Here is a 16,106-nt window from a genome sequence, read left to right as displayed (position 1 = left end):
AATACTTATTTCTATTTTATTTATTTATTTTTAACGTTTATGAAAATAGCTTGCTTATTCAGTCGAGTCTGTTTCTGTTTATTTGTAGCCACAGTAGCCTATACTGTACGTCACATTTAGAATGAATGATAATATCTCTATTTTTATAAAAGCTCCCGAACAAAAAACATTATTATATTTTTTTTATGATAGGCAACGTGAGCTAAACTCTCGAGACGAGGGTTGTGACAGATAATGTAAGTTACTAAATAAATACACGATTGTGATCGTGTAGAGAATAAGAAGCTGGCGTCTGATTTCTTCAAGCGGTCATATTTACCATGTTTACTGTGGTAACATGTTTAGCGTGCATATCTTTTTCATCGCTTATAAATATTTCTGCCTTGTATGGTGATTATAATCCACATCAGATCAAGTTATTTTAAACACTTGCTGCTAACTAAGAGTGAGTTTTAAGCTCAACTTATTTTAAAAAGTCTTTAATGCTGGTGTTATAGCTGTTATCTTTCTGAAATGATCCGCAGTGCTGAGCTCTCTAGACGCGTAGAGAACTCCGCCTTTGTTCATAACCCCTCCTCTAGCCCCAGCTGGCCCGCTTTGGCCCAAGGTTTTCGTCGCGCCAAAAAACCCTGGCCGTTGGCCCTGAGGAAGCCCCAGTGAGGCACGTCAAGCCCCGGAAGTGACGGTGGAAACGCGACTGGCCCTGGCACGCACTAGCACGCCCGGTTTAAGCTCGATAGTGGAAACGCGACTATTGATACCATGGTTATTGATACCACTGTTTGCAGGTGCCAAGTCCTGTTGGAAAATGAAATGCATCTCCATAAAGTTGGTCAGCAGCAGGAAGCATGAAGTGCTCTAAAACTTCCTGGTATACGGCTGTGTTGACCTTGGACCTCAGAAAACACAGTGGACCAACACCAGCAGATAACATGGCACCCCAAACCATCACTGACTCTGGAAACTTTACACTGGATCACAAGCAACGTGGATTGTGTGCCTCTCCTCTCTTCCTCCAGACTCTGAGACCGTGATATCCAAAGGAAATGCAAAATTGAGTTTCATCAGAGAACATAACTTTGGATCACTCAGCAGTAGTCCAGTCCTTTTTGAATTGAGACTCTTCTGACGCTGTCTGTTGTTTAAGAGTGGCTCGACACAAGGAATGCGACAGCTGAAACCCATGTCTTGCATACATCTGTGCGTAGTGGTTCTTGAAGCACTGACTCCAACTGCAGTCCACTCTTTGTGAATATCCCCCACATTTTTTAATTGGTTTTGTTTCACAATCCTCTCCAGGGTGTGGTTATACCTATTGCTTGTACAATTTTTTCTACCACATGTTTTCCTTCCCTTCACCTCTCTATTAATGTGCTTGGACACAGAGCTCTGTGAACAGCCATCCTCTTTTGCAATGACCTTTTGTGTCTTGCCCTCCTTGTGCAAGGTTTCAATGGTCGTCTTTTGGACAACTGTCAAGTCAGTAGTGTTCCCCATGATTGTGTACCCTACAGAACTAGACTGAGAGACCATTTAAAGGTAATAAAGGTAAATTAGAGTGTGGCACCAGGTGTCTTAAATATTGAACCTTTTCAGAATATTTTAATTTTCTGAGATACTGAATATGGGATTTTCCTTAGTTGTCAGTTATAATCATCAAAAATTAAAAGAAATAAACATTTGAAATATATCAGTCTGTGTCTAATGAATGAATATAATATACAAGTTTAACTTTTTGAATGGAATTAGTGAAATCAACTTTTTGATGATATTCTAATTATATGACCAGCACCTGTATACACATTTCCCTGAACTAAGTACATTTCTGCAGCTATTATTATGTTTAAATGAAAATGAAAGGAGGCAGTGTTTTTTTTATATTCTATTTCATTTTATGGTAAATATGCAGTGAGGATATAAGTAATAAGCAAGATTTTAAAATCTATTCAATGTTTAATAGGGACCCAGTACCATGTTGACAGAACCAGGCTAATATGGTCATAATTCCTGGTTCTAGTAAGAACTCTAGCTGCTGCATTTTGGACTAGCTGTAGTTTGTTTACTAAGCCTGCAGAACAAACACCCAATAAAGCATTACAATAATCTAACCTTGAGGTCATGATAGCATGAATTAATGTTTCTGCATTTGACATTGAGAGCATAGATTGTAATTTAGATATATATATTTGAGATGGAAAAATGCAGTTTTACAAATGCTAGAAATGTGGCTTTCAAAGGAAAGATTGCTATCAAATAGCGCACCTAGATTCCAACTGATGACAAAGAATTGACATAGCAGTCTTAGACAGAGAATTGATCGAGTCTCAGACAGTGTTCTAGGTTATTACATGCTGAGGTTTTAGGTCCGATAATGAACACTTCAGTTTTTTTTTTTTTTTTTTTTTTAGAATTTAGCAGTAAGAAATTACTCAATCAATTTTTTAAATCGACTATGCATTCAGTTTTTTAAATTAGTATGTTTCACTGGCCCGCGAAGTTGTATAGAGTGTCATTGGCATAACAGGGAAAGCTAACACAGTAGTACACATTCATATATTATGTAAACAAAAACATTTTGCGATTAATTGTTTGACAGCACAAAAAAAAAAAGTTTTTTATATATATATATATATATATATATATATATATATATATATATATATATATATATAATGATTAATATAATTCATTATATTAATTATTATTATTATTATAATTATATATTATTAATATTAACAAATATAATTTAATATATAGTTAAAATAAATGAAAATTAGATATGTTGGCAGTTCTAAAATAAAAACAGTTTATAAACTGGTTTTACCAATAGAATAATTATTACTGGAGTAATCAAATAATTGCTACTTAGGAAAAATTGGCTGAAATTTGTTATGATTATAATGCAGTTCATCATATTGATTCCATGATCTCAGTTCTGTTAAAAAAATATTCACCTGTAACCTGTATTTCCTTTAGTTTTGGAGAGCAAACAAGCTCAGATGACTCTAATTAGTGGTTTTTAGAAAAGATGAGTTGAGCTTTGAGCATGTCTAAGGTGTCTGAGTATTTGTAATTGCTGTGTATCATCCTTGTCTTTTCCCAGTGTAGATAATCGACAGTAAAAAACCTTGGCACCCACTCAGACACCCAACTCTCTCTCCACAGCGCTGACAGAGTGCTAACAAAGTGTCGCTTGTGTGCGTGAACTGAATTCTTAATTCCCTCCTCTGTTTCTCAAATTCAGCTTTGCAGACCTCACTGAGCAGAGCTGCTCCTTTTGCAGTACTTGGATGAAGACTGGGATGGGACAGGGTGGGGAATAGGGTGGACGATAAACTGGAACACTGTCTTTTGTACTGGTTCAAAAGAGTTATATTTCAAATAAATGGTTTTGGAAAAATTGCATATTCTAAAATTTGACAAACCGACATATTAATGATTTCTGAAGAATTATCTGACACTGAAGACTGGAGTAATGATGCTGAAAATTTAGCTTTGCATCAGAGGAATCAAATATAAAATAAAAAAAATATTGAAATAGAAAAGAAAAATAGTATTATTAATTAAATGTGTAGATTTAAAATTAAATCATTTTAAATAAATGTATGGGCCCTATTTTAACAGTCTAAGCACATGGTCCAAAGCGCAAGGTGCATATGCACTTAGGGTGTGTCCGAATCCACTTTTGCTTGTGTAACGATGGGAAAAATTATCTGCGCACCCGGAGCATGGACTAAAAGGGCTGTCTTTAATTCCCTTAATGAGCAATGGGTGTATTTTGGGGCATAACGTGCTCTCATCTTCCATTCCCCTTGCACTTGCGCAATGGCAGATTAACTATTTACATGGTGGAATTTGCAAGTGCAAAGACTGAACGCATCTCCAGAGAGGAAACTGCTCGTGTGCCAGCAAATAGGTAGCGTTTTTCTGATACATGCAATGACTATCCATTATAAAATGTAGGCAGTTTATATTTATGTAGCCTACATAATAATAATCTTTTACATCTTTTGTGTGCTGCAGCGTGTCCCTGCATATTTAAAAAGCAAAGTGTACATGTGTTGTGGACCCGCCTATAGGCGCATGTTACTAATGCGCTCTTTAAATAACAAAACAATACTGCAACATTGACTTTAGACCAGGTTTATTTGGTTAGTGGTGCAGTTTATTTCAGTTGCCTCAAAATAGCAACACAGCAACAATGCGGCTGAACATACCTTGTTTTTCAGACCAGCACGCCCATAGGTGCACACATCGGCACTAATCCAATTGCTGTTTAAACAACGTGGCGCAGGACGTTAAAATGATAACTGCGTTGGGCTTAAACTAGCAAAAAAACACTTACTTGTATTACAATCAGGGTTATTATGATGTTAACTGATGGACCTATATATGTTATTTCAGTTAGTTGCCCAAGAAACATTCCTTTTTTTAATTTACTTAAAATGTGCTTAAATAATAACTAATAAAAATGACAAAAACCCACAACAAAATTACTAAAACTTCAACTGATATAATATGAGCTAAGCTAAGCTTTAAGCATGTGTTTTAACGATATTCAGTTTATCTACCTTTATTTATTTTGTTTGATCTGAATTAGCTCAAATTACTTTTCTTTTGCAATTGGAATAATTGCAATTTTAACCATACAGCAGATACAAAATGATTGTTTTTAAATATACACAAAGAAGAATATTTATTTATTTGATTTTTATTTACAGTTTTATGAACAAGTCTGGGCACTCCTCTGAGGCTGCATAATAATTTGCTCTGTCTTTTTAAGAAAATATCGTAGTGATATGCCTTCAGTTTTTAGAGAAAGATGGATAATGTGATGTTTTTCAGACAAACATTTTTAGTATAGCAGTTTTGAGTTGTATGAAATAAAGTCAAATGTGAAAACTAGAGAGTGCAAAGGTTTGGCCACCCCTTCAATTGTAGTGATTGTAATACCTGTAGTCACTTAATGCTGATTATTGCAACTCAAAATTGGCTCAATGGACATTAGACTGAAAATACAGGTGCAACAAATCATTAAAAAAATTATATTCAAGGTAGCTAATTGCTAGTTGTTCTTCTCTTTGAATTTCTACTGGAAAGTAGCAACATTGGAACCTCAGAATAACTATCTAAAGACTTAAAACTAGGATCATTTATCAATTAGGAAAAGAATACAAAAGGTCTTGGTCTCCACAGTCAGAAATATAGTTAGAAAATGGAGGGCAAGACACAGATACAGTGTTCTAGAATGACCATCCCAGTCCCCAGAGAGAAAACGAAAAGTGTAGGCCAACCTTCAAGTTCTTCTTTGCTGGAGTGTGTTTTCTCACAATACCAATATCAGGTATAGGGAAATTCTCTATGGTATTCCCAAAAAAGTCTTGACGTTTAAGGCTCTTAAACCCTCAAGTTGCATGCGAGATGAGGAACCATCATAAAGCTAGTCTAATAAGATATAAATAATCTTTGGAAAAGCGTAATTAAAACCATTGCAGCATTCACTACGTGGCTTTATTAGCTCCATCACATTAGATATCTCCAGCAGAAATCACAAGCACTATATCATCGGTTTTCAATATATCCTCCAGCCCTGCAAGGGACTTCAGTTGAAAAGCCGGTTGCATGGGCCGCCCGCTAATTTGAAACAGTTTCTCAGCAGGCTTCTAAAGACTAAAGCTGTGATTTTAGCCGAGCGCTGTTTACGTGCAGCTACAATCATACAGAACGCCCGCTGTGCTGCAAACAGGACCGCTGTTCAGTAACTCATCCCTGCTCCTGTGTCTATTTCTCTGTTTCTCTCTTCCTTTCTTTCTGTGCTGAGGGCCAGTCATATATTATTTACCATCTGTCCACTACTGCACACAGCAGGATATATACAATATGTCTAGACACAAGCAGCTCAAGTGCTCTAGTTTCACGGATTTTCAGAAATAGTTTGTTTACATCAGTTTTGGTGCTTTAGAGTCGATGTGAAATCAGCATTGACCCAATTTGCTTGACTTGAAAATAAGGATGCTTTCCATAAAGTATTAATTACAAGGAGTGGTTCACCCCAAAATGAACATTTTCTGAAAGTTTACCAACTCCTTAGATCATCCATGAGACCAGTAGATATGGGGATTGTTAGGAGGCCATGACGGTCAGAGGCCAATGGGCCACACTTCTATTCTTTTCTAAAGACATCCTAGGGATTTTTTATGACCACAGAAAGTCAGGAACTCATTTTAATGTCTCATCTGTATTTTTTGACAGTATTGTGTCCCCATCACTATACTGGGGTGGTGCTAGGACCCACACAGAACACAGGGTGGCAACAGTATGATATGGCTGCTGCATACATCACTTGCTCTCTAATAGATCATCTGCAGTGAATGGGTGCCATAAGAATGAGAGTCCAAACAGCTGATAAACACATAACAGTAATCCACACTCCTCCAGTTAATGTATTGTAAAGTCAAAAGCTCCTTGTTTATAAGAAATAAATCAAGCATTGAGACATTTTGAACTTAAATGTTTGCAGCCGAAATGCCGGTCCATAATATTGCTTACTCCAGTGAAATTTCTTCTGAATGAGGAGAGAAATATGCACAGATCAAGCAAGTGCAAACAGTCCAAAATAATTCTAAACCCATATATTGGTGGATTTTGATGACTTTTTTTTTTCCACTGGAGGAAGCGTTATTATGGATTATGGACTATTATTATTATAAGACATTAATTGATGGAATGGAGTCATGTGGATTATTTGAGGACTATTTTGTTGTTTTTATCAGCTGTTTGGACTCTGACGGCACCCATTTACTGCAGAGGATCCATTGAGGGGAGCAAATGATGTAATGATATAATTATTCCAAATCATTTCCAAAGAAGAATCAATCTCATCTTTATCTTGGATGGCCTGGGAGTGAGCAAATTTTCATTTTGGTGAGCTTCTCCTCTCAGGACAAAAGACTAAAGTACTTGTGTTTATCATAGCTTTTCATAACTATCATAACTCTTTATGTCATAATATAATTTTTTTTTTTTTTGGGGGGTTGTAAAATTCAACAACTAAATCATTACCATATAGACCATTCCCAACCATGCTCACAGAATCTGCAAACTTCCTACCCCGTGATTCATAATCTTTTTACGACACTTGTATCCCTCCATTGAGACCACCTTATTCAGAAGCATACTTTTAGCTCTGAAATGAAAATGGACATGATTGGAATCTCTAACAAAACACTGAAGCTTTTTGTGTGTGCACTAAGGGATATAGTTCCAGCACTCCATAACACACAGTATCTCCTGTGCAGCAGTTTGGCGCCAGTATATCATGACAATGAAGAGCATTGCCTCACCTCCTCACTTATATGTATACTTCAGAGGATCTGCTTTTGTGCCAGCCATGTCGATGAAAATGTAACCCCTCGGATCTAGACGATTTACAGTAAATTCCTCCAAAATGCAAGACTCATGTTACAGCTACACAGAATGATGTACGGCTGCTGGAATCGGATGTATTCCTTCCTTCAATCCTTGTACTCTACAAATGACTAAAAGGGGATTTGGGTTCATAAATATATTAAATATACCAAATATTTGTATTTAAGGTGAAGGAGAGTTCTGGAAGAATATTGTGGGCTTGATTTATGTGCTTGAATCAATTGACTAAACTGTTATGAAAAATGAAGCAAATGAAGATATTGGCATGGATAAAGACAGACATTTAAAGGTTACTTGAATATTAAGGTTCACTATTGATACTTCAATCGTTCTGCATCTGTTTAAGACGCTTTGGGAAAAACTAATTTTTCTTCCGAATACTGAAGCCTTTTTCAATCACGCAGTGCAACTGCATGGCCATTAGTTCGTGCAGTGTATTAAAAATGAACCAAAGTCTAGATTTAGGGGATATAATTATTATATATATATATAATTTCAATTATAATAGAAAAGTTCATTTCTAACCCTAAGTATTAGAGCTACAAAAAAGAACTCAACTCTTCAGATGAATCCTGAATCTGGATGTATTATCTGTTCAGTTGAAGCATTTCTTATCTCTCTTTCTTATTCAGTTCCCAAATTGGTTTAGGTTTTGGACCACTAAAAATAGTGGGGCAGAGTGACATTGATAATCTCTGGTAATGGCATGTTACAGACTTGTCTTTCTGCTGGAAACCAGCTAAATCAGTGCAGTCATCTGCTGCTGACAGTGAGCTGCAGTTTTGCCCCAAGAGTGTCATCTCTGGATTTCAGTTAGATATTAAAGAAGAAGAAAAAAAAAATCCCACATTTCAAAAGTTGGAGTTTGAGTAGTTTGAAGGGTCTGTGTTTTGTAGGGAGAAAGAAATCTTCAGTGGATGGATCCTTTGAAAAAATTCTTCTTGCTTCTTGATATTTTTTTCATTTGAAAATTTACAGTTGCAAAAAATAAGCTGGCCACCAATTCTCAGATATACTGCATCTAAAACAGATGAAACAAATGTAAATAATTTATCACAATAGAGAAATACTTTAATGTTTATTTTTTACTTTTACTTAATTATTTTATATATAATAACGTGGCGTTTCTGCTGCGTGTCAGTTGCGTGACGGCTGCCTTGCGTTTTCTGTGTCTTTACACACCAGAATCATGCCTGACGCGGCGCTGGCGCGCTGCTGCTACTGTAGGTGACATAGAGGGAGACCGCCGACAGACCAGGATCTTGTCTTCACGACAACAATATCTATACTTCATGTTGAGCATAAATATAAAGCCTACTGATAAAGGACACCGTCAACAGTATTGACGGCATAATAGACTATGTTTGACAGGTGCAATATGCCAGTGTGTCACCGGCCTAATGTTTTCAAAAGGCATCACGCGAGTGTGAACATCACTACAACTTGTAAAAAAACGATTGTAATTCAAACGCAGCTCCCGTCGGCATTTAAACAGACCTTTGCTCTTAATTCCGATCGGTCCAACGCAATAACGAAATCTGAGCAGGTCTAAAAACTGAAACTGTTGATGCTGCACTTTACACTTTGGAAAAGTTATATATCTTTTTAAAATATGATCAGGCCTACAAGCTGGGACTGGTAATGCTGCACTGTAATCATAGTTATTTATTTATATTTTTCATTATATTTTATTATATGATATTGGTTTGAGACTGAGAGTATTTTATTTAGTGGAGAACTTTGCAGCAGTATTTTATTTCTTATCCTTTTTTAATTTTATATATATATTATTAAAAAGTATTTAAAAAAGTGTAAACAAATTGTTAAAAAAATTATAGTAGTGAACAACCTGCAGTTTAATGTTTCCATTTCTTTCCCTTACTGTACCGAAAATTAACCGAACCGTGACTTTAAAACCAAGGTACGTACCGAACCGTGATTTTTGCGTACCGTTACACCCCTAATAAATATATATATATATATATATATATATATAAGAATGTAGTAGATCCCAATGTTTTTTTTTTTTAAAAACTATTTTTATTTATTTGGCACTGATTGTAATTGCTTATTTATTTTTTAATCTTATGCACAAGAAATACACAATATGATAAATAAAGTTTGTGTAATACCAATAATTGTATTTATTATTGTCTCAATTTTAAGCTTTTCTTTAGCAGTCTTTTAGCTTTTTTTTCATCCATATCCAAACCTTTAATGCACTGAGACTTCAAGACTTGATTTTTTTTTTTTTCTGTTTAATGTTATTTTTCCAAATGAAACTTCTTGCATAGTATGAAACTTCAGGGCAGTGAGAAACTTCCTGTAAGACATTTCTCAAAATCCATTTTACAGAACAGAGGTTTAATAACGTCGGGATGACTAGCAATGAGTTCATGCATAGGGCACGGAAAGTTGTGGGATTTTCAAACATATCCGTACAGATGGGAACCACAGCGTTTCTGCTGAAGATCAAACATGCAGAGGCTGAGATACAGAACATGTGTGATTAAAAGCACACAAATCTCATGCAATCCCACTGCGCTCAGTTTTTGATCTCCGTCTCTCTCTGTAGGCTTACATCAGTGCCAAACACGAGGGAGACAAGGTGATCGTCTTCGAGAGGGCAAACGTCATCTTCATCTTCAACTTCCACCCAACCAACAGCTACTGCAGCTACAGAGTGGCAGTGGGGCGGCCGGGGAAGTATCCTTCAACTTCATAATGCTGCTCTCAAAGATTTCGTATCAATTCAATTCAAAATTGCTTTATTGGCATGACTGTAAATGATACAATATTGCTTAGTATACATGAAAAAAAGGATAATATAATAACGCTAACAATAATTAAATGAACATCACAGTAATAGAATGGAATATTTTAACTATATCTATCTCAGAGAAAAACAGTGTTGTTATTAACTACAAAAAAAAATAATAATAAAAAATACATACCAAAATTACTAAAACTAAAATTAAAAATAGTGAAAATATTCAAATAAAACCTAAATATTAATTCATACTATAACAAAACATAAACAATATATGAGTAAAAAAAAAAAAACAGTAACGGTTTATGGTAACATTCTTAAATTGTTTGTGATTGTATTATTCACTTTGATTCACATGATCTTTGTTATTGCATGTAAAGATGGAAAACCAAAAAATATATATATATTTCAATTGACTTTTACTGTAAAATAAGCAGATTTGGGCCAGAAATACAAGACAATGTTGCAGCTAATACCCTTAATTAAATTAACTTTAGTAATAATAATGTATTCATTCCCAATATTATATATATATTTTTTTAATAACACCACTGTATTGCAGCTAATACCCTAAAAAATAATTATGATAATAATAAATAACTGTAATAATAATCATTCTGTGGTGGTGATAATAATAATGTAATTATTTTCAATGTGTATTATTATTATTATTATTACACCATGGTATTGCAGCTAATACCTTAAATAATAATCATAATTATTTAGGCTACAGTATTAGCTGCAATACAGTGGAGTAATTAAAAATAAAATTATAATATTTTAATAATTTCCTATTATTATTAATATTATTATTATTATCATGCCACTATATTGCTGCTAAAACCTTAAAGAATAACAATAATAATGCTATAATAATCTCAATATTTATTTGTTGTTTTTTTCCTTCTGTCATTCTGTCGTTCTTTCTATCTATTGTTCCTTCTATCTATCTATATATCACTAACCCTCGTGTCTTTCCAAACCCATATGATGTTCAGTGGAACTCAATTATTAATTATTAATTTTAAATATTATACTGGTTGAAAAAAACGCCCTAAAAGAGGTCTGAATGACTTATGGCAAGTCTTCTGAAGATGCACAATAGCTTTTGTGTAACAAGCGACTGAAATTGAATGTTGCAACCGCATACAGGTGAGCAAATGATCCTCACTGTAGAGTGTGATTGTGTACAACAGGTTTATCAGCGTCTGTGTCGCTCTGAAGCTGTAGGAAGTGTTTTCAGCAGAGGGCTAAAGGAGAACCCTGCTTTCAGATGCAAACAGCTGAGAAGCTGCAGAAATACCTGTCATTATGAGTGCGGGAGGTAAACACGCGTTACTGTGTGTGTGTGTGTGTGTCTGTAAGGTAACCGTGCTTGAAAGATGAGAGTCGAAAGCCGAGCGTCCAATTAAAGCAGAAGACAGATGAAAGTGCCACTCTGTGTCAGAAGAGGTAAACAAGTCTGACCCAACGAGTCCAGAGTGCTTTTTCATTAAATCCCAACCATCTCACACACATATATCTGTGCGTATGCATCCATATTTCTCTCTGTTATCTCACAGTCGTCTGTTAGACTCATCAGATGGGTCAGGTAAAGTCATAATAACACAGTGTATCTCTAGATGTGTGAGTGAAATGGGCTTGTGTGTTTTTAGTGAGTTCAGGGAGCTTCAATGGACCATTTTAAATTTGGCAGTACTTTTATACACAAAAGTACCCGGATCTTTACCCGTAATTTTACATCTCAGATGCTTCGCCTTGTGATTGTGTCTCTGATTTTTATATATAGTTCAGTTAACTTATTATACAGTTTTGATTTGGGCCGCAAATATGCCACTATATTGCTTCTTAATAATATTATATTTGAAAAATGTAAAAATGCTGCAAACATGACAATTAAAATGTTTAGTGGAATTTCTATTGGATGGTGTTTAACATGATCTTTGTGTTCATAAGATCTTAATTAACTGGATATATTACAAACATGTCTCGTTATTACACCTATATATACATATATATATATATATATATATATATATATATATATATAATTATTATTATTATTATTATTATTATTATTGTTATTTACAGTAATTGTTTTTTATTTAAATATTTATTAGGCTAAATAAAAAAATATTTAATAATATTTTCTAGATTATTATAAATAGTTTAGTTTACTTTCTTTTTTTAATGTCTGTTCATGCGACCATAAATCATTTCAATTGTCGATCAAAATTTGATTTGACAATAGTAATCTTACCGCAACCATAATGCTTCATAATTCCATCCGAACTCCTGTTGCATTTTCTGTCACTTCATTTTTGTCATTGCTTTGTGATATTAGGCAAACCTGAGAAGGTATTGTACTTATCCAAGCTGAACATCTGTGTGTTTTTTTTTGTTGTTGTTGTTGTTTTCTTCTTCTTTCAAAGCTGCTAAGTTTGCATGACAGAGGAGTAGGGTTTTTTTTCCCCCCTGAAACACATTAGGATGCATTTGTGTTTACAGCACCGATAAGGCCAAATGTGTCCCTGAAACACTGGAGCACAAACACTTTTGAGCCTGTTTACACTTATATTCATTATCACGTGTAAAATGGGCCAAAATGAGTTTTTTTGACTGTTTCCACATTAAAATACACTTTGGCATGAGCTCCCGCCTCATCAGATGACAGCTGCAAAAGCCATATTTCTGTAAACAAGTGGAGCTGCAAACTCAAACTTTAATACAGGTAAAACCCAAAACAAAAAAGCTTCAGGGAGGCGGACATGGTCATGAATCTGGATTCTAGAGACAGAGACAAAGAACTTCGATGCCTTAAAAAGTCTCTCCCGTGTCCTTTCAGCAGGAAGAGCATCAGTTTTGTTCCTCAGACTTTTTCTCTCTTTTCAAAAAAAGAAGACAAAGTTTCCCCCGAGTTAAGCGTTTCACCACAAACATCAGCCATTAAAATTCTGTCGACATCAGCTTTTGACAAGAGCTCAAACCTTCGATGCTTTGTTTTTTTCTTCTCAATTTTTGGTTCTCTGCTCTCGATGAGCGCGTTCTTCATGTGCTTCTCTCCATTCAGAAGATGGAGTATTGTAAATCCCAGTTGGGTATCATCATGAAAGCACATCCTGTCAGGCCTGATGTGTCTCTGATACGCTGCGTGCCAACAGGCGTCTGTGATTGTGTCAGGTCATCATTCTCCTATTATCTGTCAGGGGCATTTACCTGAACGCCATTCTAAATAATTCAAGCATATCAGCATTCCTCCTTGAATCTGTAACAGGCTTGTCCTCGGGCGAAACAGCAGCAGGCTTTACAGCTCAAAGATGCTTGATGACTTTATACAACAACAAAAAAATTGCGTAATGAGTGTGATAAAGGAGGGAAATGCATATTGGCATGTGAGGCAGAACACAGGATCTCATGGGAATGATTTCTGCTGTTGAAGATGAAAGTGTTGTTAGGACTGTCAGTGTGTCATACTGGCATCTTATGGTTATGTATATTGTTTCTTGAAGAGCAAATCAAAGGTAAATACTATATTTGCATTGAGAAGTTTCTGATCTAACTCAAAATCATTGTAGAAACTGGAAATCAGAACCATTCAAATTTTTGGATTTACTTTATTTGTTTTAATACTTGTATACTTACACACTACCATTCAGACTTAGTGAGTTATATATCGATCAATGGCTACTATCAACTGTTTGGTAACCAACATTCCTCAAAATATATTCTTTCCTGTTCAACAGAAGAAAGAAACTCATAGAAGTTCGGAGTGAGTAAATGATCACAGAATTTTCTTGTAAAAGAAAATCTAACTGAATCCAAAACTGCTAGTATGGTAGTATGTGAATATAATTAGACATAAACATCACTTAAAGGGGTCATATGATGCGATTTAATATTTTTATTTTTATTATTATTTTTTTTTTGTTGGAGTGTTACAAGCTCTTGGTGCATGCATAAAGAAGATCTGTAAAGTTGCAAAGACTAAAGTCTCAAATGCAAAGAGACACTCTTTATAAAAGTTGAGTGTCAACCACTTCCTCCTAAAATGTCTAGTTCTAACATGCTCCCACATCTCTACTATATATATATATATATATATATATATATATATTAGGGCTGTCAAAATTGCTCAAAAATGACATTCGAATATTTCCTCTAAAAAATACACGAATATTCGAACTATTCGAACATCTGGTTGCGCATGTTGTCAATGACGCGCATTACGTCAATAACAGGCTAAAATAATACAAAGAGACATAACTACTTGTATAGCTAGTCTATTTAAGTTTAAACATATATGACAACGTATTACCTACACATAAACAAGGAAATCAACTAATAGCCAAGACTGCAGACCTCACGCTCTCTCACCCTCACGTTCTCTGCGCATAATGGTTTAAATGAACAAACAAATTTTTGTGCAAGCAATTTAAGGTCGCGACTGTTGTCCCAAATATAGCAGGCTTCATTCAGTGATTGAAACAAATATTATTAATATTAATTGAAGTTTTACAGCATATAGAACTGACATTGGATGCTCCTAGCGAGCTGTGCTGTGGTAAACATGGAACTTTTCATTGACATGAAACGATAAATAATCAAACCTCGGATCCATTGCTTGACAGAACTCCCCGAAGCGTGCCCCATCCACGATACTGATCGGTCTCATGTCCTTACAAATGAACGAAATTATTTTATCCGTTATGGCCTCTTGTCGTGTTGCAGACAAAGAGCTTGCGTCGGGCGATGCAAAGTAACGTTAAGTGTCAAGACGTCAGTGTTTAGCTGGAGTTCCACACATTATGCCATGCTCATTTGGGTGCACATTTTTGAGATGTGACCTCATGTTGCTAGTGGTCGAATGGTATGCTAACTGTATCTTAAATAGCTTGCATACAACTTTGTCTCGCGGGTTACCAATTTTACCTCATTTTCTCTGCTGCGGTCGAGTTGGGCTCTGCACTTGTTGGCATCTTCCATGAAGACGCGTCAACTTTCAGCAGTGATGCTGTGCCAGACAGTGCGACTCCTGTGAGGCTGTGACCTGTCCCTGAACCCTCAGGCGCGCTAGCGCGCCCACTCGCAAAGCAGACAACCACGCCTCTACTACCGCGGGCCTTTTTTTCCACTTTTTTTTTTATTCGAATATTAATTTTCACCTTCGAAATTCGTTTTTTTTTAACTATTTTAATACATGTTCGAATTTAGAATATTCGTTCACAGCCCTAATATATATATATATATATATATATATATATATATATATATATATATATAATATTTATTTATTTATTTTTTTTTTTGTCTTGTCATGCTGGGACATGGCATCACAGTATGGTAAGGCAGTGTTTCCCAATCTGCGTATTGCATATATGCTCTGCATATTTTGTGTGTATCTCGTATCACATACAACGTGTCTATTTGACCATAAATGCTCTGCGAAGTGGACATCACCGAATATTCTGCCATGATTCCAGTTACAAAAACGAGTGTAAATGTTCCATTCAAAGGGCATTAAAGTTTCATCAGTTTTCCTCTGCTCAGGAAGTAGGGCGCAATGAACATGGTGCAGGGATCATGTCAGTCGGAATGCAGTTTGTGCACGTAGCTCTCTTCTAATAAGCTGGATATATGAATCATGTGTTAACTAATAGACAAGCAAAATATGCAGAGCAGGGGCATGCGAGGACTGGGATTGGGAACCGCTGGGGTAAGGGGCCTTACATTTCTGTCACACACTTGAGGTATTCAGCCAATCACAATGCACTGGATAGCTGGCCAATCAGCGTACACCTTGCTTTTCAGATCAGTGAGCTTTGTAAAAATCTACGTGTTTCAGAAAGACGGGGCATAGAGGAGCAACAAATATGTACATTATGTGGAAAATAAAATTGTTTTTTGAACC

General features: G+C 35.5%; 1 protein-coding gene across 1 annotated transcript in view; it reads left to right on the top strand.

Moving 5' to 3' along the window:
* LOC132108177 (1,4-alpha-glucan-branching enzyme-like) overlaps positions 1–16,106 on the top strand; it is a 187,314-nt gene that overhangs the window by 153,585 nt on the left and 17,623 nt on the right. Inside the window, exon 14 of the mRNA XM_059514781.1 lies at positions 10,004–10,134. Within this exon, the coding sequence (XP_059370764.1) occupies positions 10,004–10,134 (131 nt within the window). The remainder of the gene's footprint in view (positions 1–10,003; positions 10,135–16,106) is intronic.

The sequence above is a fragment of the Carassius carassius genome, chromosome 28 (genome assembly GCF_963082965.1).
Source record: "Carassius carassius chromosome 28, fCarCar2.1, whole genome shotgun sequence".
Classification (NCBI taxonomy): domain Eukaryota; kingdom Metazoa; phylum Chordata; class Actinopteri; order Cypriniformes; family Cyprinidae; genus Carassius; species Carassius carassius.
The sequence above is the reverse complement of the archived record's forward strand: the minus strand, read 5'-3'. Positions and strand labels throughout refer to the sequence as shown.